The sequence below is a fragment of the Haemaphysalis longicornis genome, unplaced genomic scaffold (assembly GCF_048455015.1).
Source record: "Haemaphysalis longicornis isolate Haplotype H1 unplaced genomic scaffold, Haemaphysalis longicornis Haplotype H1 scaffold_5, whole genome shotgun sequence".
In the NCBI taxonomy this organism is placed as follows: domain Eukaryota; kingdom Metazoa; phylum Arthropoda; class Arachnida; order Ixodida; family Ixodidae; genus Haemaphysalis; species Haemaphysalis longicornis.
The window spans coordinates 14,157,335-14,184,897 of NW_027526385.1; the positions used below are offsets into that span (position 1 = coordinate 14,157,335).

A 27,563-nucleotide genomic window follows, 5' to 3' on the forward strand; every position below is an offset into this window, starting at 1 on the left:
ACTCCAATGGGAGTTTCGAAGGTCCTGTGGAGTCAAAACTGCGCCAATACGCGTGTCTAAAAAAAATTACGGAACACACACTAATTTTTTAAAAAATTGTAAAGTTGTGCACAACTTTTTAAGCGTAGAAAAAAACAGAAAGTTTATTTAAATGTAAATAGTTGAGCGTAAAAGAGTAAACAGAAACATTTTTTTTGTGACAGCAAGGTAGGCCCGCAGTTTTGGGCATCTCCCGCTCCTCTTTACCCTTTCCTTTTTTTCAAGCCTAATTTTGCACACGCGGTGGTGTTCTGGCCGCGGTGAATTGGTGGAGTTGGGGGCCGCTGCGCGTTTTATTTTGTGAAAAGGGACACAGGCGTTTTTTCCCCCCATCCCTGAACAATCCGAGGATCGTGCTTTCGCGGCCGCCGAGGAAAACAGACAGAGGATTAACAATGGACACATCGTCGCCCGAAGCGCAAGTGGCTCCGGACAATTGGGAAGACCACAGCGTCGAAATCAACGCCGATGGCGACGACGACATGGCAAAATCCTTCTCGAAGCTGAACGTGGATGCGCCGCCCTTTGTGCCTTCCTTCGCCACCTTGCAGATGGCACAGCTGGACCCTCCGGAGAAGGGCAACGAGGATTCGCCGTCAGGTAACGATAGCCACCACATCGTAGTTCCATCCCCCCAAAAGCGCCTCGGATGGTCAGATCTCGTACGCAGTCCTCATGGTCTCGCCGGCTCTGGCGGCCTTCTTCGCGTCGTCGCGAACGCCTCGACCCATCGGCAGCTCGTTCAGATCGGCCGGGTGACACCGGTGATCGAAGCCGTACTGCAGCGCGCTCGTCCGAGTGACGAGACGGCGATAGGCCTACGCCGCTGGCCAGACCACCAGATTTCCAAGCCCGAAATCTGGTGTCATTAACCCCGCAGGCGCGTCGCCTTCACGCGCCGAAAATGCGTGCCCCGAAAGGTGGGCAGAGACACGAGTAGTCCGTGGCGACTCTGTTACGTTGAGATCGGAAATTCCGCGCCGATCGTGGCTTTTTTCGGTGGCTACGGAGGCGACCCTGACCAGCCCCCCTCTTCTCCTGAGCCATGCGGTACACGTGGTTTTTGCCTGTATGGGGAACATGGCGAGCGTGTGACGTTTCCTCCGACTTCAACGCCCACGTTTCGCATTGCAGTAGGAAAGGCTGAAATTTTAACCGTACCGTCTCTGGCGCGAGTACTGGGGGTTGATTTCTCCGCAAGGCACGCTTCGCGAGCGCACGTGCCGAACTGGGTCGTCGCATCGCGATTTCGGGGGAACAAACGGGTCCTAACGGGTAGCGTATTGGTGTTCGGTTGTCACTGGCGCTGAAACTCGCCGGCGAGCTCCCCCTTTTACCATACGGCATGTTTTGAAAGCCGCCGATTGCTTCGTCACCGGCGTGGCCGATGTTTCGCAAAAGCCATGCGTCGTCCCTCGACCCGCTGACGTAGTTGCAATGCGCCACGAGCCGTTTTCGTTCTTTCCCTCGGCTACGTTGTCTCGCTACGTAATCACCCCTCCCTCCGCAGTTTTCCTCCGTTCAGATAAACAAGATAACAAGGTTGTCGAGCTTTTTTTTTTCTTACATTTTACGCCAAACGCGCTCGCTCTCTCTCTTCGAGGCTTGCGGCCCTAGGGGGACGTTTTCTTCGCGAAGACGGACTGTCTGGTACCGGTCGCCGCGACGTTGACTTCCAAGCTCGTCCGCTCCCGTTTCTTTTTTGCCACGCGTGAGTTCAAAACTCGTTTTCCTTCCCCGTTAGCTGTGTTCGCTGCCCGAGTAGCTTTCTGCCGCGTGCGCGACTTTGATAATCGCCGAGTTTTTTTTTGGTTCTAACGCGCGCGAGAGGCGACTAAGGTCAGCCTCGTTGACACTGCGCTCCCGTAAGCTTGAAGTTCGTGTCGCGTTGTGTTCTCCAAAGATACTCATCCCATCAAAGGCGAAAGGTATGTTAGTTTTTGCAATCTTTTGTTACTAATGCAACCCTCTACCGGTACTGACGTGGCGTTTCTGGGAAAAACCTGTGGACCATTACTCGCGCGCTGTTTGGACGCCCGGCTGTCTATCGAAGGTAATGACGTACCCGGCAGAACTTTCCTTGATGCGGTAGCTCCTTTAGTTTTTTGTATTTGTGTCCATACATTGGGAGCTTCGCAGCAAAACCGTTTGCTAGTTCAAGGTTATTCGCGCCATTTTTAACGTTTTTATGAAGCAATCGACATTACCAGTGTCACTTTCGAACTCGGATTTAGGATTCTGTATCCGAAAGTCCAAACTGCGTGTTTAGTGGTCAGAACTTCGTCAAGAAAGTCAGTTACCCGTTTCTTCATCCTATTTCGCCGGAAAACGGGTTGTGGAAGTGCGTTTTTGCGAGCTTCGAGGCTAGCAATGCTAGCAACGCTGCCCGCACCACGTGGTTTGGTGAGAGATTTGAGGAAGCACCTTTCTGAGGCGAGAAAATTGGCTTACGTTTCCGCTAGAAAGTTGGCGGGCCAATAAAAAGCACTTTGAGATGACGAGAGCTCCGCGTAACCTTTCAAAACAAGTCCGGTCGTTGTTTGAAACAGACGATCGACACATTCGGGTTGTACTACGACCTCGCGGTGATGTAGATGGCCTGTCACGTGTCTCGACACTACGTTCACCTTCGATCGGTGTCCGTGGGTCCACGAGCGACGCGGCCGAGAAAGACCTTGTCCTGGCTTCGTCGCAGACGGCGAGTGAAGTACCGGTCTGCGGTGTAGTGTATCGCCCGGCCGATAATACGCTCCGGACACGGTGGCGGAATGCCTTCTGCTCGCTGTCGCCCCTCCCCCAGAGCGTCGACGCAGGTGTCGTCGTTGCCGTTGGGGGGGAAGGCGATGTCGTTTCTTGGCGGCGGGTTTCAAGTGTCAGGCCGGAGATGCCTTTGTCGCCGCTGCAATGCTGAGCCCATTTCCGCCGTGGCTGGCTGCGACGCAGATGACAGAGAGCGCTTTTCCGATCCGACCGTCCCCTTGAGTGAAGTAGTCCGCGGCCGTAGTTGCCCGTCTGGCCGTGGTGAAAGCAAAAAGCGCTTGCGTTGTTGGGGCGAGCCTTCTAACATACGAGCCAACGTTTTCCGTGTTTTGTTGTAACCGACGCGGAAGGTCCGAGCTATGCCGCGCCAATTCGTTCGTCGAAGGGGTCGAGGTAAGCGGGTCTCACGACTCGACGCTAGACGAGTCGTGAGAAGGCGACAGTCGTTCCTCGCTAATACCTGCATCCGTCTTCCTCAAATTGTGAATCAGTGCCCTTGCTTTTTGATATGGGCCTGTGATATTGTAGGAGATTTTTTGTTGGGGTGTTCGTGAAGACACTGAAGTTATATAACTTGGCTGATTGATAGAAAATTAATTGCTGTACATTTGAGCTGAATGGGGAAGTCGTGTAATTGGAGAAAAAAAAAGGAATTGAAAGATGATTTTATGGAGCGAGGGGAGGAACTTTTGTCTAAATCTAACTCGCAGCTTTCGAAGGGAACTGTAATGAAAATGGCAGTAGATGCAAGTGATGTCGACGGGGTAAATCACCGTTGGCAGCCTGAGCAGTCAGTGTGCAGGTTTGTATGCTCTGATTGCAGTTATCATTTTCAGAACACCAGTTCGCTGTAACCGTCCATAGAAAATGGTGCAGTCTAGCCAAGTAGCAACAATAGAAGTCACAGAACGATCGCCTTAACAGTGGGCTGTGCGTTGAAGCAAAGAAGGGGTCGCCTTAGCCCTTATGCCGGAAACTCCTAGTTGTACAGTGCTGTGTCGCTTTGTGGAGTCACAAGCTGAACTTTCTCGACTCTTGGAGTAAGGAATGACCATTATACACTGCACTGGGCTCAGCTCCGTAACAGTACATCTTGCTTTGGTGCCTTGTAACCGTGATGACAACATGGTAGTGCCAATCTGGGAGGGGTAGGTCACGTTGTCTCATGTTCTCTAACGCTCTTATCATGTTTGTGAACTGTTATCACTAACTTTCCGTGTAATCGGCTTAGCAGCTGCCTGCGGCTCTGCTAACTGGTACTGAAGCATCAGCAGAAGGAATTATTTCAGGGGAAAAATGGGCTGTAACACTGCTTCTTCTGAGTTGCTGAATTTAGCTTTATGAAGCTTTGTTTGCCGGCTTTTATGTACAGTCTTTGTCGAAATTTTGTGGGCCAAGCCGGAAACGCGCAGGCTGCAAAAAAAATTCAATGTACAAGCTTACGTCCTGAGCGAGGCTGAAATTTTTTGTGCAGGAAAGCTAGAGAAAACAGCTGCCTTTCTTGCTGCCTTAAAATATTTTTGTCACATTTAAAGGTAAAGCCAATTCTTCGAATTCTTTGTGGTCGAGAAAAGGCTTAGGATTGGTCCACAAAATTTTGACAAAGAGTGTACATACCATTAGCTGCTAGTCGTTTCTGGCTGTAGTGGAAACAGTAGTGCAGAGCACGTTTAAGTTCACTGCCGGTGTTCCAGATAATGGACTGCATTCTTGTTCCACAACCCAACAGTGTCTATCACTTATCTAACAGTGTCTATCAATTGACAGTTATCTGAATTGTCACTTGAGATGGGTGTTATGTCACCAAAATTAAAGCAGTCTCCATGAGACCCAAGATGTGAAGAAGACAGCATCCATTCCACGTTCCGGATCTTCAGCCCGTCAAATTGTGCTCGCTATACAAGCAGTCCAGCATTTACGAGTGCAGAGAACATAAATGTGCGAGCTCCAGCTGTTGCACACAATGAGGCAGTTGACCGCTGCGCATAAGTGCTGCCTCAAAACGCAGCTGTTTTTGTTGAACTGGGTGACCCCGACGGGTGCAAGGCGCAACGACGGCACACGGCCTTTGTTTCTCATCGCGTGATGCAGTGCACTCCGCAGTCGTAGTTTGTTTCTGTCATCTTTCGTGCGTGCGGTACTTTTGCAGTCCACGGGATTCCAGAGATTATCACGGCTTTGTTAGTTGAACTCCTACACCACCATCGTTTGTCGTTGAGGCTGGGTTGGTTGTACGCGATTTTTGTTCTGCTGTAAATGTGCAGTACGTTCAAGAATGTGCTTTATTTCTTTTTCGTTGCAGATAAGAAAGACAGCGACAAAGAGGATTCAGCTAGCATGGACGACTCACCAGCAGGTAAAGGCGGCTTTGAAGCGGTGATATGTCATATTTACCTTAGTGCATAGGCTCTTTTCTGTGGTAGGTTTTGTGCTTGTTATGCATTCCCATATACCTGTAGCGCTCGTAACAGAGAACTCCATTCTAAAAAATTTGGTAAGATCGTTTGCAGCCAGGGCACTTGCTTGGGACGCGTGTTTTCGAAAAGATGTAGAATGAGAGGATGCTAGGTGAGAAAAGGGAAATGGAAAACCGCGACAGTGTCCTGAATACTGGGTCACAAAACAATCCTGGGGAACACGTGGGGTACACCAGTTCCTACAGTTCGGTCAGGGTTAAACAGTGCGAGATAACCTGCCAAGTTTATCGTGAAAAGCTGTAGCTGCCTATCTTTATAGCTGAGGAAAGCGCTGGCAGCGCAGGTTGTGTTTGCTTGGCTCCTTCCTTGCTCTGTGTGTAGCCAAGGTTGCACAGGGATGTGCGGTTTTGATTTTAGTCCTAAGGTTAAGATAGGTTAAGGTTTAGCAGGAGTTACGTTAAGGTTTAGCCCAAAGGTAAGCTTGCAAAGTGATGTGCGATTTTGATTTTAGTCCTAAGGTTAAGTGTGGTTAAGGTTTAGCCCAGAGGTATTACAATGTGGTGCAGTACGTGTGCATCTATAGTCACTTCATATTTTTTTTTATTATTATTAAAGGTTACTTTTCAGTGATTGTGGTGTCGTGCAACCAGCTGTGGTCAGTGGGAAACAGTTTCAAATGTCCAGCTGTTAAGGTCATCTCAAAATGGCTCGGGTCTGTGCTAGTTGGTACATCTTCGGTGGGAATCAGCTTGAATAAAACGAACACAAAAATAAGAGAGAGTAACACGACACACTGCTGTGTGTCGTGTTACTCCCTCTTCTTTTTGTGTTCGTTTTATTCAAGCTGATTCCCACCGAAGTTGGGGTCATCATTCACGTTTCTCCATTATAGCAGGAACAGACGCAATACCAGCTGCTGTTGATGGAAAGAGCAGCCCAGCAGCTGTTGTTTGTGTGCATGGGGGACTTGCGGCTTCCTGAATGCTACGGACACTTGCAGACTTCCTTGCCAGAGGCAGTCTGACCTGCTGAAAATAGTTTTCTGAATTGTATGAAAACCTGAATGGGAGCCTTACCTGCATGTGCGAAAGCTGTTTGGCCTGGAGTGCTTCTCCTTGCTCTTTGCAGAACGAGTCCTGGGTTTGATTTTTCATCCACGGTGCGAAATTTTGGTGCACTTCGAAAAGGCTTGTGGGTGGCATAAATGGGCGCATCAAACTTCCCAGTTTAGTTGTTGACATGGAGTGAGGACTAGACATGTGGGGAAACAGTGCTCCCTAGGGCGCCCAGATAATGTCTCAAGCGCTTGGCCTATGTTGAGCTAGCAGCATCTAGGACGCGGGTTCGATTCCCGGCCGCGGTGGCAACTTTTTTGACGGAGGCAAAAAGCAAAAACACCCGTGTGTACGAGATTTCGGCGCATGTTAAGATCCTCAAGTGGTCAAAATTAATCCGGAGCCCTCCACTACGGCGCACCTCATCGCCTGCGTTGCGTCGGCGTGTTAAACCCTACAATCAATCAATCAAATCAGTAAAGCTAGCAGCATCTGTCGTGGGAGAAGTAACTGTGTTGTCGCCGCGATTGGCATTTCACTCCACAGCGCTGGAATGAATTGTGGTTTCTATCTCTTAATCAGGTGCCGCTACCCCCTCGTTCATCGTCACTGCTACGAAGCTTTGTAGTTTGCGTTGTTTTTCACTGTTATTGCCTGGTCGCTTGCTCGGGCCGGCCGCAATGGGTTGTTTTGCCTCCTGTATGCGTATTTTTGCTCCGTCGTGGTGGTTGGTGGTGATCGTTCTAACCCGTTGCAGACTGGGAGTGTGTGACCCTGGAAGACAGCCCGCTGGACGCGGGCGGGGGTGACCAGACGCCCTCGACGGGGGACGAAGATGAGCGCATGGAGGTGTCCTCGAAGCCCCGCAAAAGGGTGCCCAAGGACGACGACCAGGGGCCCCGCAAGGAGCACATCAACGTCGTCTTCATCGGGCACGTCGGTGGGTGTCGGAGCGAGGGGGGCGATCCCGCTCAGGGTTTAACCTTTCCGTCCCTCCTGACGAGGGGCTCGTTCAGGGGAGTCAGGGAATTGGCTTGCACTTTGCATTGCCCAGGAGGGGCTGTTGTGCAGTTGTTCGATACCAGCAAAGGGAAACAAGACTGAATAAGTGCGTAGGGGCTCAACTTGTCGTAGCTCACTGTGACGCTCGATGGCAAGCGACTGCAGGAATCGGGCGGCGCAGCGAGATAACAGACCCAAGTAGAGCCCGGTGTACTGGCAGCGGGTGTCCCGCAGAGGCTTCAAAAACCAACTGTTTTAAATAGTCGTAACCATTTGAAACTCAGTGAACCGCCGGCGCTTGTCATACATCTCCCCATTGTTTAGCGCAAAGAAAACTGCAAGTACATTTGAAGCACAGTATGCGTAATTAACCAGCAGCACCCGTGTTCATTTAGTTAGGAACGCTCGTTGGGTCGGTTTCTATGATAGTAAGCAAAAAAAGTGGCATTGCAACGTCAGCACATGCGGGAGGAAAAGCGAGCACGAAAAGAACAGAACTACCGCTGGCGTTGCTTCAGGCAGGGAGCACGCGAGCACTGCAGAAGCGGGAGATTTAAATTGCATTCGGTGGTAGAAGTGAGTGGGCAACGGCACTACAGCCCATTATGGCGAATCGCTGCTCTGCACTTCCGACAGCTTTCACGTTGAGTGGAATGGCTTTTAATTTTTTGCCATCATCACTGCTCACGTGCGATGCTCCTAAAAGAAACAATTCTGAAGTGTTGCGGAATACAGTGGTTGCTCGTTCACTGTCATTGAGGTTTAGAACCGAATTAGTGCTCATCGTGAGCACCTTGTAATCAAATAAGTACGGTATAGGGCTTCCTGGTTTCATTATGGGCATCCTTTATTAAGTGGTAGCTCTACAGCAAGTGTAGTTATTTTTTACCAACTAACCCACGGGTCAAGTCATCCAGGCATACCTACATGCATGCCTGGAGTTACGCTCGTGGCAGATAAATGAGCTTGGCGCCTTCGTCGCTTCATTGTGCCACCGTTCTGGTGGCGCCGTGTTGTGACTCGCCAATGCCCGGCCACCTCTGAGAGTTGGTGAGGGGCGCTTCTGCCCGTCGCCTTAGTATGGTGGCCTACACACTCATTGTTGCGTGTCTACCTTTAGCAACTACTTTCGCCTTCGTTTTTCTGTGGGCCCTGTTTTTTTTTTTTTTAACATTGCTTGGAAATTGAGTGCTTTTCTGTCCTCGTATTTAACGTCTTAAACTTTGTAAGCTTGTGGCATTCAAAATGTGGAAAGTGCTCCAAATGGGACGGGCAATAGTTTGACGTGCTGTGCATTGATGCTCGTCGGCCAGGAACGCGTGTTCTAAGGCTGGCTGCCCGCAGGGAACAACTTTATCTCCCTTGTTGTTCGCTAGAAAGTCGTAGAGTAAAATCGTTACAAGGGACACTGTTATAAGAAGCACTTCATTATAAGAGTATAAGAGACATTTGAAAACGGTTTGGTCGGTTTTCCTATGTTCCACATGTTAGCAGTATTGCATACGAGACACTGTCACTAAGGGCAACTTTTTTTAAACAGTTTTTTGCTCATTTACAATAAAGTGATGTAGCCTGGCTCCTCAGCTTTTTTTAGAATTTGCGGATACGAGAGATGTTTTCTTGGTCCCGTGAGTGTCCTTTGTAACGAGGTTTTGCTGTACCTTGTGCATGGTGCGAGCTGGTGCGAGGACTTGTTTGTTACCTTGCGAATTGCTGCGTCAACAGCATTTGATTTTCTTTTACAAAAAGTATATGCCCGTGACTACATTTGGCCTCTCCAAACTCTTCTGATGGGGTTTATTTACATTGAGGAGGCGGTTCAAGCGGCAGATATTATGAGGACATGTCTGATCTTTTAAACTGAACTGTTTGCTGGGCACTTGCAGTTTTCAAATTCGTCTATCCTATCGTTAATGTTATTGTCGATGCGTAATCTTTCTTTCTTTCTTTTTCTTTTTTTTTTTTTTTTTTTTCATTAAACAGTGCAAAATCTGTGACAAAATTGACTTCTGCTCCTGTGACCTGAAGAAGCAAAATTGCACGTCTTCCTCACTTCGTGCCCCCTTTTTTTTTTTTTTTTTTTTTTTGCTTTACTAGATGCCGGCAAGTCTACAATCGGAGGCCAGCTTCTGTAAGTACCACCTGCCATTGCCACTCTTGGTTATTTATGCTTTTTATATGCAACATTACTGGCTGACTTTTGTATGCCTTTACCTGTGAGTATAGACGTAAAGAAGCGCTACTACTGAGCACGTACTACTGTGGGAGGATGTTTTACTGTGGCGCTGCCTAAGGCATTCGGTGCGGGGAGGGGGAAAGATGTATTTTATGTGTGCCTGTGTTTTTAAGGGGGCACACCAGTCTTAAACCAAAATTTTTTTTGGTTATATTAAAATTGACGGGTATGTGTAGTTTTTCATTCTGATTGTAGATATAAAATTTGTTTTTGTTTAAAACGCCTACAGTTAAACCTGGATGTAACGAACTCCAATGTAACAAAACCTTCGATGTAATGAACCACAGAATTTTTTTGTAAGTTTTGAAAGCGTATGCATACCGTGTATTTTCACCCTCTGTATGAAATCCCGTTAGCCCAAATTTCAATGTAATGAAGTTTTATGGAGATTCAGGCACGAAATTTTATATGTAGAAGTTAGATTTTGGGAGACTCGGGCGCCGAAACGGGGTCTCAGTAAAACGAGAACGGCGACACGGGCCGCCCAATGGCGTGGGTGCAGCAAGCCACGGAGACCAGGAGCGGGCTCCTTGCCTACAAACTGCATGGCGCGCATACACGGCTGGCGCACTGTTTCTGTTTCTGTCAGAGCTTAATCGTCTACACAGGCATTGGCGTGAACCGTGTGGGGCATTTCCTTCCCGCAAAAACACGCCCCGCAAGCCACAAGCACACTGACGAAGTCGCAGAGACCATGCACCGCGTGATGCGGGTAGCTCCTGCGACTGCTTCTAACTACTCACTGAAGCGCAACTCAAGGGGCACGCGAGAAAAAAAGCGGATAACGGCGACAAAATTTTCATACGTCGTATGCGTGCGCCACTTACAAAAGTGGCCATCAAATATCCTCCGCGGTGGTCTCTGGCGGGGTCTCCGCATGCCGCTTTGCCCTTCATTGAAGTTCTCCCATGCTTATGGGTTTCATCGTTCCAGCAAGTTTTTGTGATTCTTTATGAGCCTTGCGTTTTTTAACGCCCGCATTTCCGATTGCGCACTGGTGGTGGCTTCTGCCTTGGCCAGAAAGCGACTCGTGTGGCATTTGGAGGGGTTTGACCAGTTTCGCCAATGGGAAGGCGCGCACCCTATGGTGGGAGCTTCGAAGTGCTCGGGTATGCCGGCTGGCCCCGCCAGAGACGATTAGGCTTACCACCGCGGAGGATATTTGATGGGCTCTTTTGTAAGTGGTGCATGTGACGTTTTACAGTGAAAATTTCGCTCGTGTTATCCGATTTCTTCTCGCATGACCCTCACGTTGGCTGCTCAAGTCGCATTTCAGTGAGCGGTGAGAAGCGGTCGCTGGTGCTACTCACATCACGCGGGTGGTCTCCGCGGCCGTGTCAGCGCGCCTGTAGCTTGTGGGGCGCGATTTTGATGCTCCATGCGGTTCACGCTGATGCCCGGGCAGACGATTAAGCTCCGACAGAAACAGTGCACCAGCCGTGTATACGCGCCACGTTCTCATTTGCAGGAAGCGCTTCACGCGATGAACGCTTCATTATAACCGTGAATTTCAATGTAGCGAAATTTCAATTTCAAATTGGGAATTGACCCGCCGCGGTGGCTCAGTGGCTAAGGCGTTGCGCTGCTGAGCACGAGGTCGCGGGTTCGATTCCGGGCCGCGGCGGCCGCTTTTCTGATGGAGGCGAAAAGCAAAAACGCCCGTGTGTACGAGATTTCGGCGCACGATAAAGATCCCCAGGTGGTCGAAATTAATCCGGAGCCCTCCACTACGGCGCGCCTCATCGCCTGCGTTGCGTCGGCGCGTTAAACCCTACAATCAACAATCAAATTGGGAATTTTCCGGACCTCGTTACATCAAGGTTTAACTGTGTATTCAAACTTCTCTGGGTTCTTTATGTGATTTTTTGACGGTTCTCGTAAAAAAACGGCTGGAGTGATGCAGCTGAACGATGTACCAGTGAACTGTGCACAAATCAAAGAGTGCGGTATGACTAACACTGTCATTCTAAGTCTGGTCTGTATCACAACCGTTTGAAGTTTGGGCTTGAAGGGTGGAAACCAGAAAAACCGGGTTTGCCTTCCAGGCCCACACTTCGAACGGTTGTAACTTGTGCTACAGACCAGGTAGTGATAACGTTAGTCTTATTGCACTCCTTGATTTATGCACAGTTCAGTGGTACCTCGTTCAGCTGCATCACTCCAGCCGTTTTTTTACGAAGGCTGTCAAAAAAATCGCACATAAAAACCCAAATAAGTTTGAATATAGTCATCTTACACACACAAAATATATATATATATCTACAATCAGAATGAAAAACTGTATATGGCCCTCAATTTTTATAACTGTAAAAATAAAGCTTTCGATCAAAGACCCATGTGCCCCCTTAACTGTGTCCCACGCGCAATGTGCTCTGCTAATCACTTGTTGCTGCTTGTAAGTGGTGGCCTAAAAGGAAGGAAAAATGGAGCCGCTTCTGTCCGTCTTGTTGCCTCACCCTGCACCTGCAGATACCTGACCGGCATGGTAGACAAGCGAACGTTGGAGAAGTACGAGCGGGAGGCCAAGGAAAAGAACCGGGAGTCCTGGTACCTCTCCTGGGCACTGGACACGAACCAGGTGGGCTCTTCGCAAGCGTCCATTGTTCGTTTGCTGCAATCTTCCGCAGTGTTGAACATTAAAGGGGACCACAATGGACGAGAATACAGGTTTAGTTCACCAGAAAGACTGCTTCGTCCCAATAAAAATGGTGCCGATGTTATCGCAAATAAGATATTAAAGAAATCAGGCGAGGCAGTGGCGACTCCCCAGCCTCCTCCTGCTCGCCGGGTTTTAATAATGTCGCAGGATTTTGCTCGTGTAATAAGTGGCTACCGATCAAAGCCACCGTTGCGAAATGTGACTCGGTGATTTGGTGGGGCCTCTAGTTTTGTTTGACTGTGCCGTTTGAACGCTGGCATTGTTATCTTTTATAACTGGCGAAATTTGAAAGCAACTGCCAAGCTGCACAGCCAATTGCAATTTTTCGCGTCTGCAGTTACAAATACCGAGAAATTGCCGAGCATGTGAGCGCGGGCCTCACTGTGACCTCCGGGTAGTTAACAAAACCAATAAAATGCCGACGAGCGCTCTTGTGTGTGCCTGCCTTGCGGCAACCGCCCAGCGACTCCGGTGCACGTTTGTCAAGCCAAGCGCATGCCCACTTGGGAGAGATTGGTCAAGAGTGGCCAAAAAAGAAGCTCCGGTGTTTGCGGCAATCGTGGCAACACTTGCTCGAACCAAAAACGACGCGTCATAGCGTACGCCCCTCCAAGGTGGTGTCCAATGGCTATCACTTCTGAAAAAAAAAATGAAAGCAGCTCAGAGTTATCGCAACAGTGATGGAGTAAAGGTTGTTGCAGCAGTGAAGAAGAAGTGGACTTAAGGGGGGACGCGGCTTTCAACTTAAAAATGACCAAAACATCGTTTTTTTGAAACCCACATATTCGGCTTCTATGTTTCCTATTCTGTGCGTCTGCAAAGTTTTTACGCTGAAAAGCGTCGCAAAGTGGCATAAAAAAATACTTTTGTCAGGCGCGGTGACAAACTATCAGCGCAAAAGGGCGAAAAAACGGCAATTTTCGGAGCGCTCTATCTCCGCAACGGTGCCACTGGGCAACACCATTTTGATATGGTTAGATCGGCTGAGCGATCGTCTTTCCGGTTCCGCTCATCTCTTTTATCTTCGTTCATTCACAAACGCACAAACGGCAGAAAAGAAACGACGCACGAACGAAGCTAGAAATAGATGCTGAAGCGCTATTGGTCCTCCGGTCGGGGCGCAGAACAACGACCCTCCTGATTGGATGTCGCGGGCGCAATGCAAGATGGCGGCCGCCTGAGCTGCGTAGAGAGCGGATTGAGTGCATTTTCGCCGCTTAGCTCGGCCGAGTTTCTGTTCAATCTGTGGTATTCAACACGGACGATTCGCTTGCGATAGCGGTTCGTGAAGTGAACTTTTAGTCGGATTTGCGATGTTTACACGCTTAGTTATTGCTGTGTTTTGACTGTGGGCTCGCTAGCCTTGAGAAAGAAACGGTCGACGCGTCAAACACTGCGGCGCGCACGGCATAGCCGACACGCATTAGAGCATCACATGACTGGGCAACCGGTTACGATTGAACGCCAGTAGGTGTAATTAATGCCTGCGACGTTAGATTTAATCTTGAAAGCAACCTGACCAGCCATATCAGGTATAATCAAAGTTCGATATGTCGCGGTAAGCATGCGATGCGCGCGAGCCATATCGCCTTTCTTGCGCAACGTTTCCCGTGCACTTGTAATTTTCATGCAAACAGGTTTGAGTTAGTAATATAGGAATAAAAATATGCTCTCTGCGTTAAAAATTTTTGTTACTGTGGCAGCATTTAAGTGATTTTTTTAGGGAAATTATTGATACCATTGCTCAGGGAATACTGGCTGTGCTGCGAGAAATATTGGATGCCTTGAATGTCAAAAGTAGTAAAAAAATATGCTCTTGCATTAAAGTTGGGAGTTATGCAGAATACTCTACCAAGCTTCAAAGTAGCTCATTTTCATCCTTGTGGTATGCAAACTTTTGGCAATGAACACCTGCACGTATGAGTACTAAGTTGCTGTGCCAGGCAAGATAAAACATAAAAAAAAGCCAAAAATGTTCATATGTAAGTTAAAAAAATGCTTAACTTGTTGAACCATGGTGACAACACTGCAAAAGGAGGTTGTCCAGTGCGATACAGCCAACCAGCTAACCTACTTAGCATTGAAAGCCCATTGAAACCCATCTTCCCCTCCGTTTGGTTTGCAAAGGGGGTATGTACTCTTCACGGAGGAGCTGAAAATGATGTTTTCTGGAAAGAGAAAGGCTGTAAAAGGCACTACAATTTCAAGGCAAGGCCTTCCAGAAGCCCCATGTTCAAAAGGACATGAAAGGCTACAACCGTGACGACTTTTGATATGTGAAACCTATGTTGCAACTTCGGAAGCCGTTTTCTCAAAAGTTTTTTTTGCCACCTGTGTCGCTTGTTCCAGGGATTTCTTCATGACCGCTGGGTCTATTTTGATTCCGTTTCTTGCATTACACTCCTTGATGAACTGTTCAGGTCGTGACACTTTTAGTTTTCCAGATTTGTTTTTTGTGATTTTTTTATTCAAATAATCGTTCACAGTTGACATGCCTGTTGCACATTAACCTCCAAAAAAATGAAAACTAAAAAACATTGTGTTGTAAAAAAATTTCTAAAACTGTCACGACCTCGTCCATTCATTTGGGAATGCAAAGCACTTCGAACAAGTTTTTTATCGTGTTTTAAAAGCCGCTCAAGCTCGGCACAAGCGGAACAGAAAGAAAATTTCCTACATAAAAAAGTTTTCAAAATATTACTTTGAAATTTTTATGGTGTTATCACAGAAGCATTTCCAGTTGCTGTGCCAATGTTCATCAAAATCCACAAAGAAATAAAAAAGTTGATTTTGAAAGCCACGTCCCCCCTTAACTCTTTCGTTACGGCGGAAAAACGGCCGGTTTTAAGGGCGTCCACAAAATGTTTTTTTTCTCTTGAGCTACTGGACATACGTAGCTTTGCTATGCATGAAATTGTAGCTTATAGATTGCTCTTCCAAACACAAAGCAGCAGTTTTGATAAAGGTACAATTACTTACAGTTCATTCGTCAAGTAATCAGAAAAAAAGCCCCCAAGAAAAGTATACGAAAAACACAAATCGGCACTTTTACCGAGAGTAAAAATTATTTCAGGTATTTTAAGATATACAAATTGTTCCTACGTTCCTTGGCTATGATTCAATATATAAATCAACAGTGTACACCAAGTTTTGGATTTTTGAGGGCCCGTCAACCTAGCACAATTGACGGCTGTGCCACGCCGCAAGGGCACTCAAGGGTGAGTGAGTCTCTGTAAAATGTGCATCCAAGTACCGTACTTACCAGATTTTAACGCGCACTTTTTCTCCGGAAAAATAGGTCGAAAAATCACATGCGCGTTAGAATCGGATACGAAACCAAAACCGAAACAGCAAAAATTTCGTCCCACCCATCGCCATCGCCAAGTCAAGATGGCGCTGAAGCTTTTAGCATATTTTTCGCACGCAGGAAGCATAGGCGCCTAGGCTTTTCTATCGGCGTTCACACAAATTGTCAAATCGTTCCACTAGCGCGCTTGATAACAGCAATGGCAGCAGCGGCTCTCACGCGTTCAAAAAGAGCGGTCAGCTGAAGCGTTCGCCTACGGAGAAGCTCGCGGGATGGGAGTGTGAGGCGTGGGCCACGATCCCATCGACCATGGTTGAACGTTAGTTCAGAAGTGTGGCATCGCGAACGTGCTTGACGGCAGCGAGGACGAGGAGTGAGATGAGTGAGATTACTTCGGGAAATAAATCACCTGTTTCTCTCGCATTCGTTTTTCTTGCTCACACAGTTCCGTGCGCGTTACAATCGGAGGTGCAAGTTTTTTCGTTTTTTTGTCAGGAAAATCGGGTGCGCGTTAGAATCGGGTAATTACGGTATACTCTTTTGTGTCCTCGTACAAAATCCTTATCAGTTCGGTGGTAAAAAAAGCAAGAAAAAAAAATCGAGCGCTCTCGACAAGCGTCGCAACTGAACCCTGCAGCACTAATCTGACACGAGCGCAAGGTTATCTTGAAGGTGATAGCGCGATACGGCGCGGTGCATTTGGCAAAATATCCCGGCCGTACGTTCTCGAGACCCTAAACACAAAATCAAAACCGCAGTCGTCAGATAAGAAGCACGTTTCGTTTATAAATACAGCGCAGAGTCACAACGAAATTACCTGCCAGTGCTTGTTGACGTGCGAGGCACCTGAACCGGAGCTTCGTCGTCCTAACTGAAATCTGAAGATCCCACATCATTGCTTGACCCCTCACTGCTGCTGGAATCAGAAAAATCGACAGCAGGAGCTGCCGAAGTGCTTGCTACAGCAGACCGACTGTGCGGAGCGCGGCGCGAACCCCACGCCATTTTTCCTCCTCCTCCCCTCCCCCTTCAGTTCAAATTTCTCTTGCTACGCCGCCACCACACGAGACACATAAACAAACGAAACCGAAATTGAAAGAGGAGTTGCCAATGAACAAACCAGATGGCGATAGTTGTCTGTAGAGCGCGGGTTTCAGATTTTGCGGGAGATTTAAAATCATCGGATGCCGGCTTCCGATTGCCTATGGTGCCGTCGTGAAAGTTAAACCATCGTGACGGTCGTGAAGGCTGCGTGCAGCTTTGCTACTTTCAAGTCTTGCACGTTGGTGTGAGCTTCCTTCGTTTTTTTTTTTCTTTTAAAAAAAAGTTCACGGGAGGGACAGAACTCCACATGGTAGTTCTTTCAAATTAAGCCAGGTTGTATTTTGTCTCCCTTTTAACTTGCCAAGGCTTGACAAGGAGACGTGTCATTTTCAGTTTTAATGGTGAAGACACCTTGCAAAGCGTCAACTGACCCCGGGTGCGTTCGTGTGATTGAAAAAAAAAAACGCAGGAGGAGCGTGACAAGGGCAAGACGGTGGAGGTTGGCCGAGCCTACTTTGAGACGGACAACAAGCACTTCACGCTGCTGGATGCGCCGGGCCATCGCTCGTTCGTGCCCAACATGATCGGGGGCGCCTGCCAGGCCGACCTGGCCGTGCTGGTGATCTCGGCGCGCAAGGGCGAGTTCGAGACGGGCTTTGAGCGGGGCGGCCAGACGCGCGAGCACGCCATGCTGGCCAAGACGGCCGGGGTCCGACACCTGGTCGTCCTGGTCAACAAGATGGACGACCCCACCGTCGAGTGGTCCGAGGAGAGGTGCGCGCTTTGCCCTGTCTGCTCTCTCTCTCTTTCTCTCTCTCTCTCTCTCTGTCTATCTATCTATCTCTATCTATCTATCTATCTCTCTCTCTACCTCTACCTCACTCCTTTTGTGGCCCCTTTCCCCGGTTTTTGACAGAGCAAGTTGCATGTGATCTTTGGTTGGATGAGCTCTCCTTTAACCCACTTGCATTGCGTTTCTATTGACACGTGGCTGATAAATTGAGGAATGGTCTGAGAGGAGTCGCTAACATGTGGCCTTATGCACAGACTTCGTTTTCGCAATCGTGTCTCTTTGCCCTTGTGTGATGCAAAGTTAGTGCTCTCCACAAAACGTGAGGGGTGCTCCAGTTGTTTTCATTCATACCTGATTTCTGTAGCTACTGTATTCAATTAGTGGATTGAAAAAAAAAAATCAGTATGGGTAGTTGGTGTTAAGCAAAGCAATGGTTAATCTCTATCCTATTTCAACTTTTCTGTGATAGGGATTATGGAAGCCTCCCCAGGGCTTCGTTGGAGGTCTGCACCCCGTGGTCATAATCTCTTCCATAACCCTGGGACATCACACACTCTCTCTAGCCAAGCAAAAACAAGTACCGGCCGCAAACTCGGCCAGTGCTTCTGCCTGTGCTGGGAGGACAGGACACTGCACGCTGCGTGGATGTTTGTTGCATTATGCGTGGATGTGGGTGGGAGCTTTGCTTCTCCGTGTATTAACTGTCAGAGGCACAGTCCCTTGGTAGGTCCACTATGTCGTCACCAGTGGAAAGTTTGTAACTGTACCACTGCAGTAATAAATTCAGCACTGTTACTGCAGTAGATATAGCCATAGTAACTATCCGGATAGGAAATGTGGTTATTTTCTTGAAAAATGAGCAAGGACACTCAATATGCATCCTTGGGAGCACAGCACTGAGGGTGCGTGCCCCTCCCCCCTGCCAATGGTGCAGACTGCAGATATAAATAAGCAAGGGTCCAGTATGCATCCTTGGGGCACTACGCTGAGCCCGAGTGCTGCCGCTGCCAATTGCGCAGGTACAACGAATGCAAGGACAAGCTGGTGCCGTACCTGAAAAAGTGTGGCTTCAACCCGAAGCAGGAGCTGACGTTCATGCCCTGCTCGGGCCTCACGGGGGCCTTCCTCAAGGAGGTGGCGCCCCCCGAGGTGTGCCCCTGGTACCGGGGGCCCCCCTTCCTCGAGTACATCGACAGCCTGGCTCCCCTGAGCCGCTCGGCCGACGGGCCCTTCCGCATGCCAGCCGTCGACAAGTACAAGGTAACCACCGGGCTTGTTGCATGCAGAAAAGTACCGTATAAACCGGATTATAGGTCGAGTGGGAATATAGGTCGACCCCCTACCTTGAGGTGGGAAAAGTTGACAAAAAAATAACTTGGCACAGAAGCACACACACAATGTCTATATTTATTTTCGACGCCCGCCCGTCACTGCCACTCTCTATGCCTGCCGAAGTCACTCGTCCGAGCTCTCAGATTCGTCCGAGGATGACTGCTTTTTACTATCATCTTCCATGCCATCAGGCGCGTTGCTGATGGAGCACTTCCTGAACGCTCGTGTAACCATGTCGTCGGGCAGCGACTGCCCAGAGAAGGACACTCAGCTTGACACGGTCGCAACCGGCCCGTATAGGTCTTTTTGTTGTCGCCGGCTATCCACTCATTGTACAGTTCGCGGAGCCGGTCCGCGCATGGCCTCCGGAGCGATCGTGAGCGAAGTTACCGGACAAAGTTCCCGGACGAAGTCCGCCACTTTGTTCTCCAACTCGGGGTGCACCGCTTGACGTCCACGAAGCGATCGGTTTCGGGAGTTGCACGCGCACAGCTTAGCTTTGTGGCTCCGCCAGTACCGCACACTTTTCTCCGAAACGCCTAACTGGCGTTGCGCCGCCATATTCCCATTCTGCTCGGTGACTCAATCGCCGTCACCTTAGACGCCGCGGTGAACTGGCGTCGACTACCGCCACTCATCTCGGAACAGAGACGTACAGAAATGTACGCACGCACGCACAATAGACGAGTTAAAGACGAAAAACTAGAGAAAAGCGAAATCAAATAAAGGCCTGATAGTGCGAGAGAGCAGTCCGACACAAATGGCGATGGCGACGGACTACGCTTGCACATTGCTGCCAGACAACGATTTACATTCTGCCAATGACCGTTATATAAGACGAGGGGTGACTTTTGTGCGGATTTTTTTGGAAAAAAACTCGACCTATATTCCGGTTTATACGGTAGATAAAGGATGCACTAGACCAGCGGTTCTCAAGCATGTTGGTCCCAGGAAACCCTGCTAAGTTCCATTAAGGGCCAAGGAACGTGCAATAAATTAACGTGCAATAAATTCAAAAGCAAGCAAGGGTACCGTTTTTTTTTTACGTCGACTTTACGCGATTGCGTATGCTAGCGGCACCTATCTCCAAACAGTAGAAATGCGCATGGGGGTAATATAAGGCCGAGATTCAAGTGCAATAGTTTAACCACGTGGCCCGTTTTCCGAGTCTGGCTGGCTACAAGCTGCTGGCGAATTTATTGCGCACCTCGCGCGTTTCTGTTATGCGCCGAGATGTGCTTACTGACACTCGGGCGTGAGTAATGGAAATGCCTTAGATCGATCGCACCTCAAGTTCACCATATAAGACTTTGCGACTGCGGAACCAGGGAAAATTTATCAGTGGCTCGCGGAACCCTGAGGAGGGGCCTGCGGAACCCCTAGGTTCCGCGGAACCCACTTTGAGAAACCATGCACTAGACGCTCTGGAGGATTTGTACCCTGAACACCATTTTAAGTTTACAATCTGTAGTTAAGGCACTGGTGCTGTTCTTGGTAGTCAAACACAGTCCTTTAACACATGCTATTCATGCCCAAGTTGTTAGTGTGAGTTTTTCGTTAGAGGCTTCTTAATAGAAGTTGTTGCACTTCTGCCTAGCAACTTCTCTTTGCGGTTAGTCCCCAGGGCTTCGTTGGGGGCTAGACTTTGTTCTGTGGTCATAGCCTCTTCCATTGCCCTGGAACAGCACTTTTTTCTCTCGGGCTCCCATGAAGAAGGCTTGCTAACAACTGTGGCAGCATTCGCAAGGGCACTGAGAGGACACGGAACAGGGCGCGGGCTTTTCTGTCAAGCTGGGCATGTGAGCAGTGATAATTGCTTAGGATTATTCATCCAAGTGCCAACCAAGGTGATTCTTTGCTGCGCGTTTTCATATGGCATTGCATTGTACAGCCCAGGCTGTGCATTGTCTACAATGGTGGGAATCTCTGGTTACGATGATATAGCCTTTGGATTTGTTCTCCTTTGTCGCGGTTCAACAGTGGCCCAAAAATTTGGTCTGTTTGAATTAGCATATTGCCATGAACTATACCCCCTGCTTTGTTTACTTGTATGTTTTCGTTCCCAGCTGACCTAAATATCTAAGTTCGAAGTGAAGCGCGCATTTTTCATCTTTCTTTTGTATGCCGCCATACCTGCCAACTCTTCCGAATTTTTCGTAAAATGTACGATTTCGACCAGTCTTACGATTTTACGAATCTTGCCCGAAATTTTGCGGAAAATATTTTCAAAAAAAAAAGAAAAAAAAGAGAATATCCATTAAAACGACACTGTGCCACCTTGCGCCGCCACGAAAGGGCAATATGTACTCTTGTTATCATCATCAGCAGAAGTTGTGACTTTGTCGCCTTCTCGGGGTGGGCTACTCATCCATGTGAGGAATTCGCTTCCACCTCGACCAGCCTGTTTAGAGCGCGTCGTTCGGGGGCCGGTTAGGACCTCCGTGTTCGCGTCGCTCTTCGTATGACTGCCGCAACCAATGCACTACGACCTGTGGCATGACCGCGGTAGGTGCTTCGCAGTGCAATGACGCGAAGCTGCAACAATACTGTACCGTGTTTGTAAAATCGTACACGACAGAATTTGCTTCTCCTGCCTTGTTGCTCATTACTCTTCAAGACTTGCGAATTTCACTTATGGTTGCGAAAACGTGAGAACGCTTGGCACAGAGCGGTAATCCTTTTAAACTTGTAAAAAAATTAACTTCATTCTTTGAAGAAAGCTGCTTCATCTCATCCTTGGCAGCGTGACAATACAACGGCACACATGCAAGGTTGCTTTCCCAGAATATTTGTACTGGGCAGTCGGGGAGATGTAGTGGGCTACTGGGTTAGTGTAGCCAGCAGTTTCGCGTCAGCATCATACCTAGTTGCCTGGCTCTTAGAACAGTCAAGATTCATTGCTGTTTGGAAGGGCGTGGCTCTGTCTGAAGGGGGTTCTTTTGGAGCGCGGCCGTTGTCCGTCGTAATCGAATGCCTGCTCAGCGAAGTCCCTGTTGTGCCTTATGCAGGACATGGGCACGGTGGTGCTGGGCAAAGTGGAGTCCGGGTCGGCGCGGAGGGGCCAGCAGCTGCTGCTGATGCCCAACCGGCGGACCGTCGAGGTGCTCCAGCTCTGGTCCGACGAAGACGAGACCACCCTCATCACGTCCGGGGAAAACGTCAAGGTCAAGCTCAAGGGCGTGGAGGAAGAGGTTGGTCGGCGTTTCCAGACTTGCTCAATATGCACCAGTTGCAAAACTCTCCATAAGCCCCATGTATCAAAAAGTGGTCCGCGATTGGCCCACCTGCACTGGGGCAAACGGGCAAGTTTACTCACCTGCCATCCATTGGCAGAAAGTTGTAGTATTCAAGTGCTTGCAGCTGCTGCTGTAAGTGATAAAAGGAAATACCATGGAAACATGCATAAACATTGCCTCATTTATGTCTAAATTGAAAAGCAAGTTTTTATTGAGTTGTGCTATTAAGTAAATGTTTAGGGAAGTTCATTTTTTGTCCCCTCTGTGCTGTGCCAGCACATTTGCCCATCAGCTTCAATGAAGTAGGGGTGACCGAGCCGTCCAGGTTCTGAAGCGGAGTTTTGCATCTGGTGTGTGTTGTAGAACTATGGGTGTTTTGCATTGGGTTGGCTGTCTAAAAGCTTCGCATACTAACGTTTGGGGAATTGTGCGACGCAGGAGGTGTCCCCGGGCTTCGTGCTGTGCGACGTGGTGAACCAGTGCAAGGTGGCCAAGGTGTTTGACGCGCAGGTGGTCATCCTAGAACACAAGTCCATCATCTGCCCTGGCTACAGCGCCGTGCTGCACATACACGCCGCCATCGAGGAGTGCTCCGTCAAGGTGAGGGGGTGGAGTGAAAAGCAGAGGGGCTATTGGCGGGCCTTGTGGTACACCCCCCACACGCAGTCGTCTTTTTGACCTTGTGGGGAAAGAAAAGAAGGAATGCGAGTGGGGTGGAGGGAGGGGACTGTGCAGTGCACCTCGTGCAAGATGTCATTTTATTATGTTTGTTTGGAAAGTGGGGAAGAAAAGAACTTGGGAAATAGTGGGCCCTGTGTAAAGCCCGTACTACATGGAGCGATTTCGCCTGCGAATTCGCTGATGCGGCGCCGCTCGTGTGGCAAAACCACCTTTTTTCGTTGCTGCGGCAAAGTGCCAAACATTTGAAGCGGTCGAGCAAACGCCGCTCGTGCGGCGTGTACGGCGTAGAGGGGCCGGACCTGCTGCCACAGGTCGGCACCACTTGCACGCTTGGAAACCAGATGGCGTTGCTTGTATGGACCGTCACCGTACGCACCGGCTCCCCGGAGAACGAAACTGAGCTCTCCGAAATTGTCCTTTCGTGTGTTTTTGTGTGCTGTTTTTTTTTTAGGTTTGTGTGTGAACAGTTTATACGGTCTGGGCACTAATGTTGGAGCCCGCCCGATACAAAGGGTACGACCACAGATCATCATCATCATCATCATCGACAAAAGCGCGGGCACACCAAAACGTTTGTCTTCTCTGCTGTGTGTGCGTATATTGATAAAGAATTGGCGATTCTTATATAAAACCGCAAATAAACTTATATTTCCCGCAAACCAGGCAGAAACAAATTGCCAAGAAAGGAAAATAAAACCGCCCTTGTTAAAATCACAACAACCTTTACTGGTGGCAAACTTAATTCAGTCTGCAAACAAGGTGCATCTGAAATGCGAAAATCGCGGCGTTCGCAGGCCCCATGTAGACGACAATTCCTGGCATTGCGAACTTCGCAAGTGCGAATGTTCGTTCCAGCGGATTCGCAGACGAAATTCGCTCCATGTAGAACGGGCTTTACACCTCACTAAAAGTTGCTTTGCTCCCCCCCCCCATTCCGCTGAAGCATAGACATGTGACCACTGTGACATGCCTTGCAGCTTCTTCTGGGTGGCGTGTTGTTGACACTTGGCGTGCCCTTCCTTGTGCAGACGATCATCTGCCTTGTAGACCGGAAGTCTGGTGAGAAGAGCAAGACGCGGCCGCGGTTTGTGAAGCAGGACCAGATTGCCATCATGCGCATGGAATGCGCCGGCGTGGTCTGCATGGAGCCCTTCAAGGAGTTCCCCCAGATGGGACGCTTCACGCTCAGGGACGAAGGTGTGTGCGCAGTGTTCAATTGCGTGTTGCTAGTTTGGAAGCTTAACTGAGATTCTTAACAATGCAAGGCTGCCGTTGCACATTGTCACCGTGGCACTACCGTTTCTTGCATCTCTAACACCTGTGCCATACTGTTAGTTTGGTATGGCAGTGGTTTTCTGCTTTTGGTACCGTGGCATCTTCCCCAAACAGTGCTGCAGGCGGGGCACCTTGACCATGAAATACGCTCCTCAAAAACGGACATTTCAAGTGTAAAAGTGTTATGGTTACTGCAACTTCACGCATCACGAGAGTGCAGGCGAATATATAGATGCTGTAAAAATCAACAATTTCAAGTCGTGCTTTTGCAGTGTGTGTACCAACCGGGAATTCTCGGGGATTTTGAATTGTCTGGAAAACACTCGGGGGAATTTGTGCCTCTATCAGAGTTAAATTATATTTTATAACATGCTTTTTAGAGAGTGACAGCATTTGACAACATGGTGTCAGCCCATCTTGACCTAAGGCAAATTTCTGTGTCACACAGGGAATTTGAAGAAAGGGCTCGGGGAAAACTCGGGGAATTTGAAAATGTCAACTTTGTAGACACCCTGTTTTGCTAATTATGGCGCTTTCGTGATGGGAGCCGGACGACACTGACTGTCAGGGTGGCATCGGGCGTGCAGGCCGCACCATCGCCATCGGGAAGGTGCTGCGGGTGGTGGAATGACTGGGAGCAGCCCCGGAGCAGTGTCACTCTCCCGGCTCGCAGCCGCCACCGCCACCCAAGGATCGCCAGCAGCAGCAGCAGGTCACCGCCAGCTCCACCAACTCACCTCGCCGCCCAGGGCGCCGCGAGGACAGGACGACGCCGGGCGGGCGCCGCCACGCCACCGCCAGCCGGCCGCGGGACAAGCATGATGATGACAACCGCCCCGAACGCCGGGCCGCCGCCGCCGCTGCGCCGTCGTCCGCGGGCGGATGACCGTGGCCTCTGCGGTGCGCACTGCGTCCGCGGCCGGCCCTGGACTCAGATCTGGCGGCCCCAGGGGAAGGAGGAGCGCAGGACGAGGACGACGACGGGGTGGTGCCGGGAGGAAGTTTTTAAGGCGTTGCGGTTGGCCTCTCTTCTCTCGCTCTCTTCCAATGCAACGGCCGAGCTTTTAAAAAAATGGGCGGGACAGGCTAGCACGGACCAAACAAGAGACAGTGGAGTTTTTTCAACACGTTTTGTCTGTTGCTTTTTTCGTGGTGGCTTGTGCTTGGTTTTTGCTGGCCAGCCAGTCTTCTACACTGGTGGCTGTGCGAGGGATTTTCGGGGTGTTGCCACTGGCTCTTGAACAGCTTGCATGAACGGTCCTGGCATGCGGGCTTTCTGGCTGTCCGAGTGGTTGTGGCAGCACCTCGAAGACAGTCATCTGAAAGACATGTTATCGTAGCAGCATACGTTATCTTTGGCTTCACCGTACGCATGCCGCCCAGTGTAATCCAGTCAACCGCGGCGTTTTAGAAACTTCTTTCCGGCTATTCCAACCCTCTGAAACATCCCATTCTTGGCATGATCGTAGTTGGAGGGCTCTGCAGAAAGTGAACGACCTCTCGGAGGAACTGCATAAGATGTGCCTAGCTGCATTGGAGGAGGCCTGGCAGGGGGTCGCGTTTCGCTGGGGCAGTCTGTCCAAGGGGTCAGGAGTTGCGGTGAGGTCGTGGTTGAGACACGGATTTAAAAGCGGCCTTGGCTCGGTGCCCTGCCCTTGGTAGCTGCTAGCGGGGAGGGAGCAGGAAAAAATGTGCAGGGCTGTGGCAGCAGGAAGCATAAAATGTTACTTCGAGGCATTGCTTTTGTAATGACTAGCTTTTTTTTCTAGTGCTGGCTCAGCACATTGAAGAGCTTGTTTTGTGCTGCTAGCACAAATTTTAGCTCTGTGAATTTGTTTGTAAAGAGTCCTGGTATTTAAATGTATCAACTCCGAACTGGTGTACCTCAGGGACTCGTCCTGGTGCCAGTGCTGTTTTAGTTGCACAGCAGTTCGACCACAGTTCAAGTTCAAAAGAGTAGGCAGCTTCTAGATTCAGTTTGTGTTGAAATCTGACTGCTGGTGGTCAAGTGCAATTTGGTTGGTACCAGGCCGGTAACTGGCACCAGGCCGGTAACTGGCACCAGGCCAGTAACTCCCTGCTGTTCACAGCCTGGCGCAAACCGAACCTGTCAGGGCTGCCCTCCTCTGACGACTCGCATGCACGTCGCAAAAGCCTCCGAGAGAGAGAGAAGCAGAGTTTTTAACTTGGGGCTCAGTCTGACTTTCGGACCGCACGCGGACATAGTTCAGAAAACGACGAGCAGGCGCACCGTTGAGATGGTCGTGAAACAACTGGTCTCTTTGGAGACGACGGAGACGCTTTTTTTTTTTTTTTCCTTCCTCTTCCTCCCCTTTTGTATAGAACCTTCCTGCGTTGCTCCGCCTTTTTTCGAGGCCCTTTCATTGATTGCCCTTCGTTTTTTCTTGTGTTATACAGCTGTGTAACTCTTCTCCTTTTGTTTTATAGTAAATATGTACAATTGATTGCTCGCGTTTGTTTTTTCGTGCTTGCTGGACTGCACTTGGTTGGACGCTTTGATTGCTTGCTCTGGAGACGGAGTCGTCCGTCAAAGCTACTGTATTTTTACTTTTCGCCTTGTGAAAGACTTGTGCAGGCTTTTCCCTTCTTTCGCACGTGCGCACAAGCATGGGTTTGGGTTGTGTTATTTTTTTTTTAATGGAATGCATATCACCCAGCCTTTTTCATTTTGTACAAAATATGTCGGATGCAGGCAACACTGGTCGCTGTGCATCGGACGTATGCGGTGTGAAACAAAAATACGGCTTGTCATTTTTGTTGCAGCGACCGAAATGCGCTGCAAGACTGCCAGAGTGACAGTCCTTTGTTTTTGTTCTAAATTATTCTTCATTGCTTAGGAAAACAAGTTGCATACGGGAAAAGAAATTTTTTTCGGCTTTTTTTTTTATCTTGTAAAACGGAAACAAACGAGAGGTGGTGGTTATTACTAGTGCCCTCTGTTTTTGTGTTGTTGGGGTGGAAAATACATTTGTATGTATTTTGTTTTTACATAAATGATATGAGGATTGTGCGAGAAGGAAGGGTGGCAGAACATTTGTTTACCCCTCCAGATTTCCCTCGATTTTGTTGTTTTTACCAACCTCTGAAGAAAAATGAAAATAAAAAATGTTTATTCCGACTTTGATGCTTGTGTGTAGGTTCTTCCAATATCGGCAGGGAGAACAATTGTACACTGCATGTTTACACTCAAACTGGCAAGTGCAGTGTTTTTTAGCAGTTGTGTAGATGTTTAGCAGATCAGTAATCCTAATGACAACTTTTTTAAGGGTTGAAAAAAACTGCACATAAAGGACAAGACAGTAAAGAAAGGACAGGACGGGTGCAGTTTTGTCTTGTCCTTTATGCGCAGTTTTTTTCAACCCTTAAAATGATTCGCCAACTATCCCAACACGCTGTACTAATGACCACACTTAGTTTGAAGAGGCAGTTTGGTCCCAAATGTTATTACCCTGTGGAATCTGGCTTGGAGAAGCTCCAATGAATGACTGCTCAAAAGTGCACTGCTGGTTGCGTAAGCTGGCAGGTATTGGTTGTGAAGGAATTGGTGAGAGGATTGACGGCAGCTTGCATTCAATGCAGGTTTCATTTGGTTGTGCTGGCTTGCTTATTCTCGATGACCACTCTGCAGAATTTTTACAGCTTGCTCTGAACTATAGTGAAATGCTATTCTAGTGTACTGTATCTGCGCTACTGCAGCGGTTCCTCT

The 27,563-nt window shown here is 49.0% G+C and overlaps 1 protein-coding gene and 1 non-coding gene across 4 annotated transcripts; both read left to right on the top strand.

Annotated features, from left to right (window-relative positions):
- Positions 1-246: 246 nt before the first annotated feature.
- Erf3 (eukaryotic translation release factor 3) lies at positions 247-26,975 on the top strand. Of its 3 annotated transcripts, none has more exons than XM_077669907.1 (11): positions 247-639; positions 5,102-5,155; positions 7,029-7,211; positions 9,371-9,404; positions 11,979-12,087; positions 16,989-17,293; positions 18,332-18,572; positions 21,653-21,835; positions 22,319-22,480; positions 23,590-23,758; positions 24,424-26,975. In XM_077669907.1, the coding sequence occupies exons 1-11, from the start codon at positions 435-437 to the stop codon at positions 24,465-24,467; spliced, it is 1,689 nt and encodes a 562-aa protein (XP_077526033.1). In that variant the 5' UTR covers positions 247-434; the 3' UTR covers positions 24,468-26,975. The 3 variants fall into 3 exon arrangements, with proteins under 3 accessions (XP_077526033.1, XP_077526034.1, XP_077526035.1); XM_077669908.1 differs by lacking the exon at positions 247-639 and adding an exon at positions 1,648-1,750; XM_077669909.1 differs by lacking the exon at positions 247-639 and adding an exon at positions 1,840-1,967.
- LOC144140133 (small nucleolar RNA SNORA74) lies at positions 8,170-8,368 on the top strand. The gene has a single exon (XR_013316342.1). It is a non-coding gene; the product is annotated as a small nucleolar RNA SNORA74 (small nucleolar RNA).
- Positions 26,976-27,563: the final 588 nt, after the last annotated feature.

Bases quoted from the DNA above. Each gene is read 5' to 3' on its own strand.
- Erf3 (XM_077669907.1), top strand. From the start codon at position 435: ATGGACACATCGTCGCCCGAAGCGCAAGTGGCTCCGGACAATTGGGAA. The intron at 12,088-16,988 runs GTGGGCTCTTCG...AAAAAAACGCAG, and splicing joins GGGCACTGGACACGAACCAG to GAGGAGCGTGACAAGGGCAA. The intron at 18,573-21,652 runs GTAACCACCGGG...TGCCTTATGCAG, and splicing joins CAGCCGTCGACAAGTACAAG to GACATGGGCACGGTGGTGCT.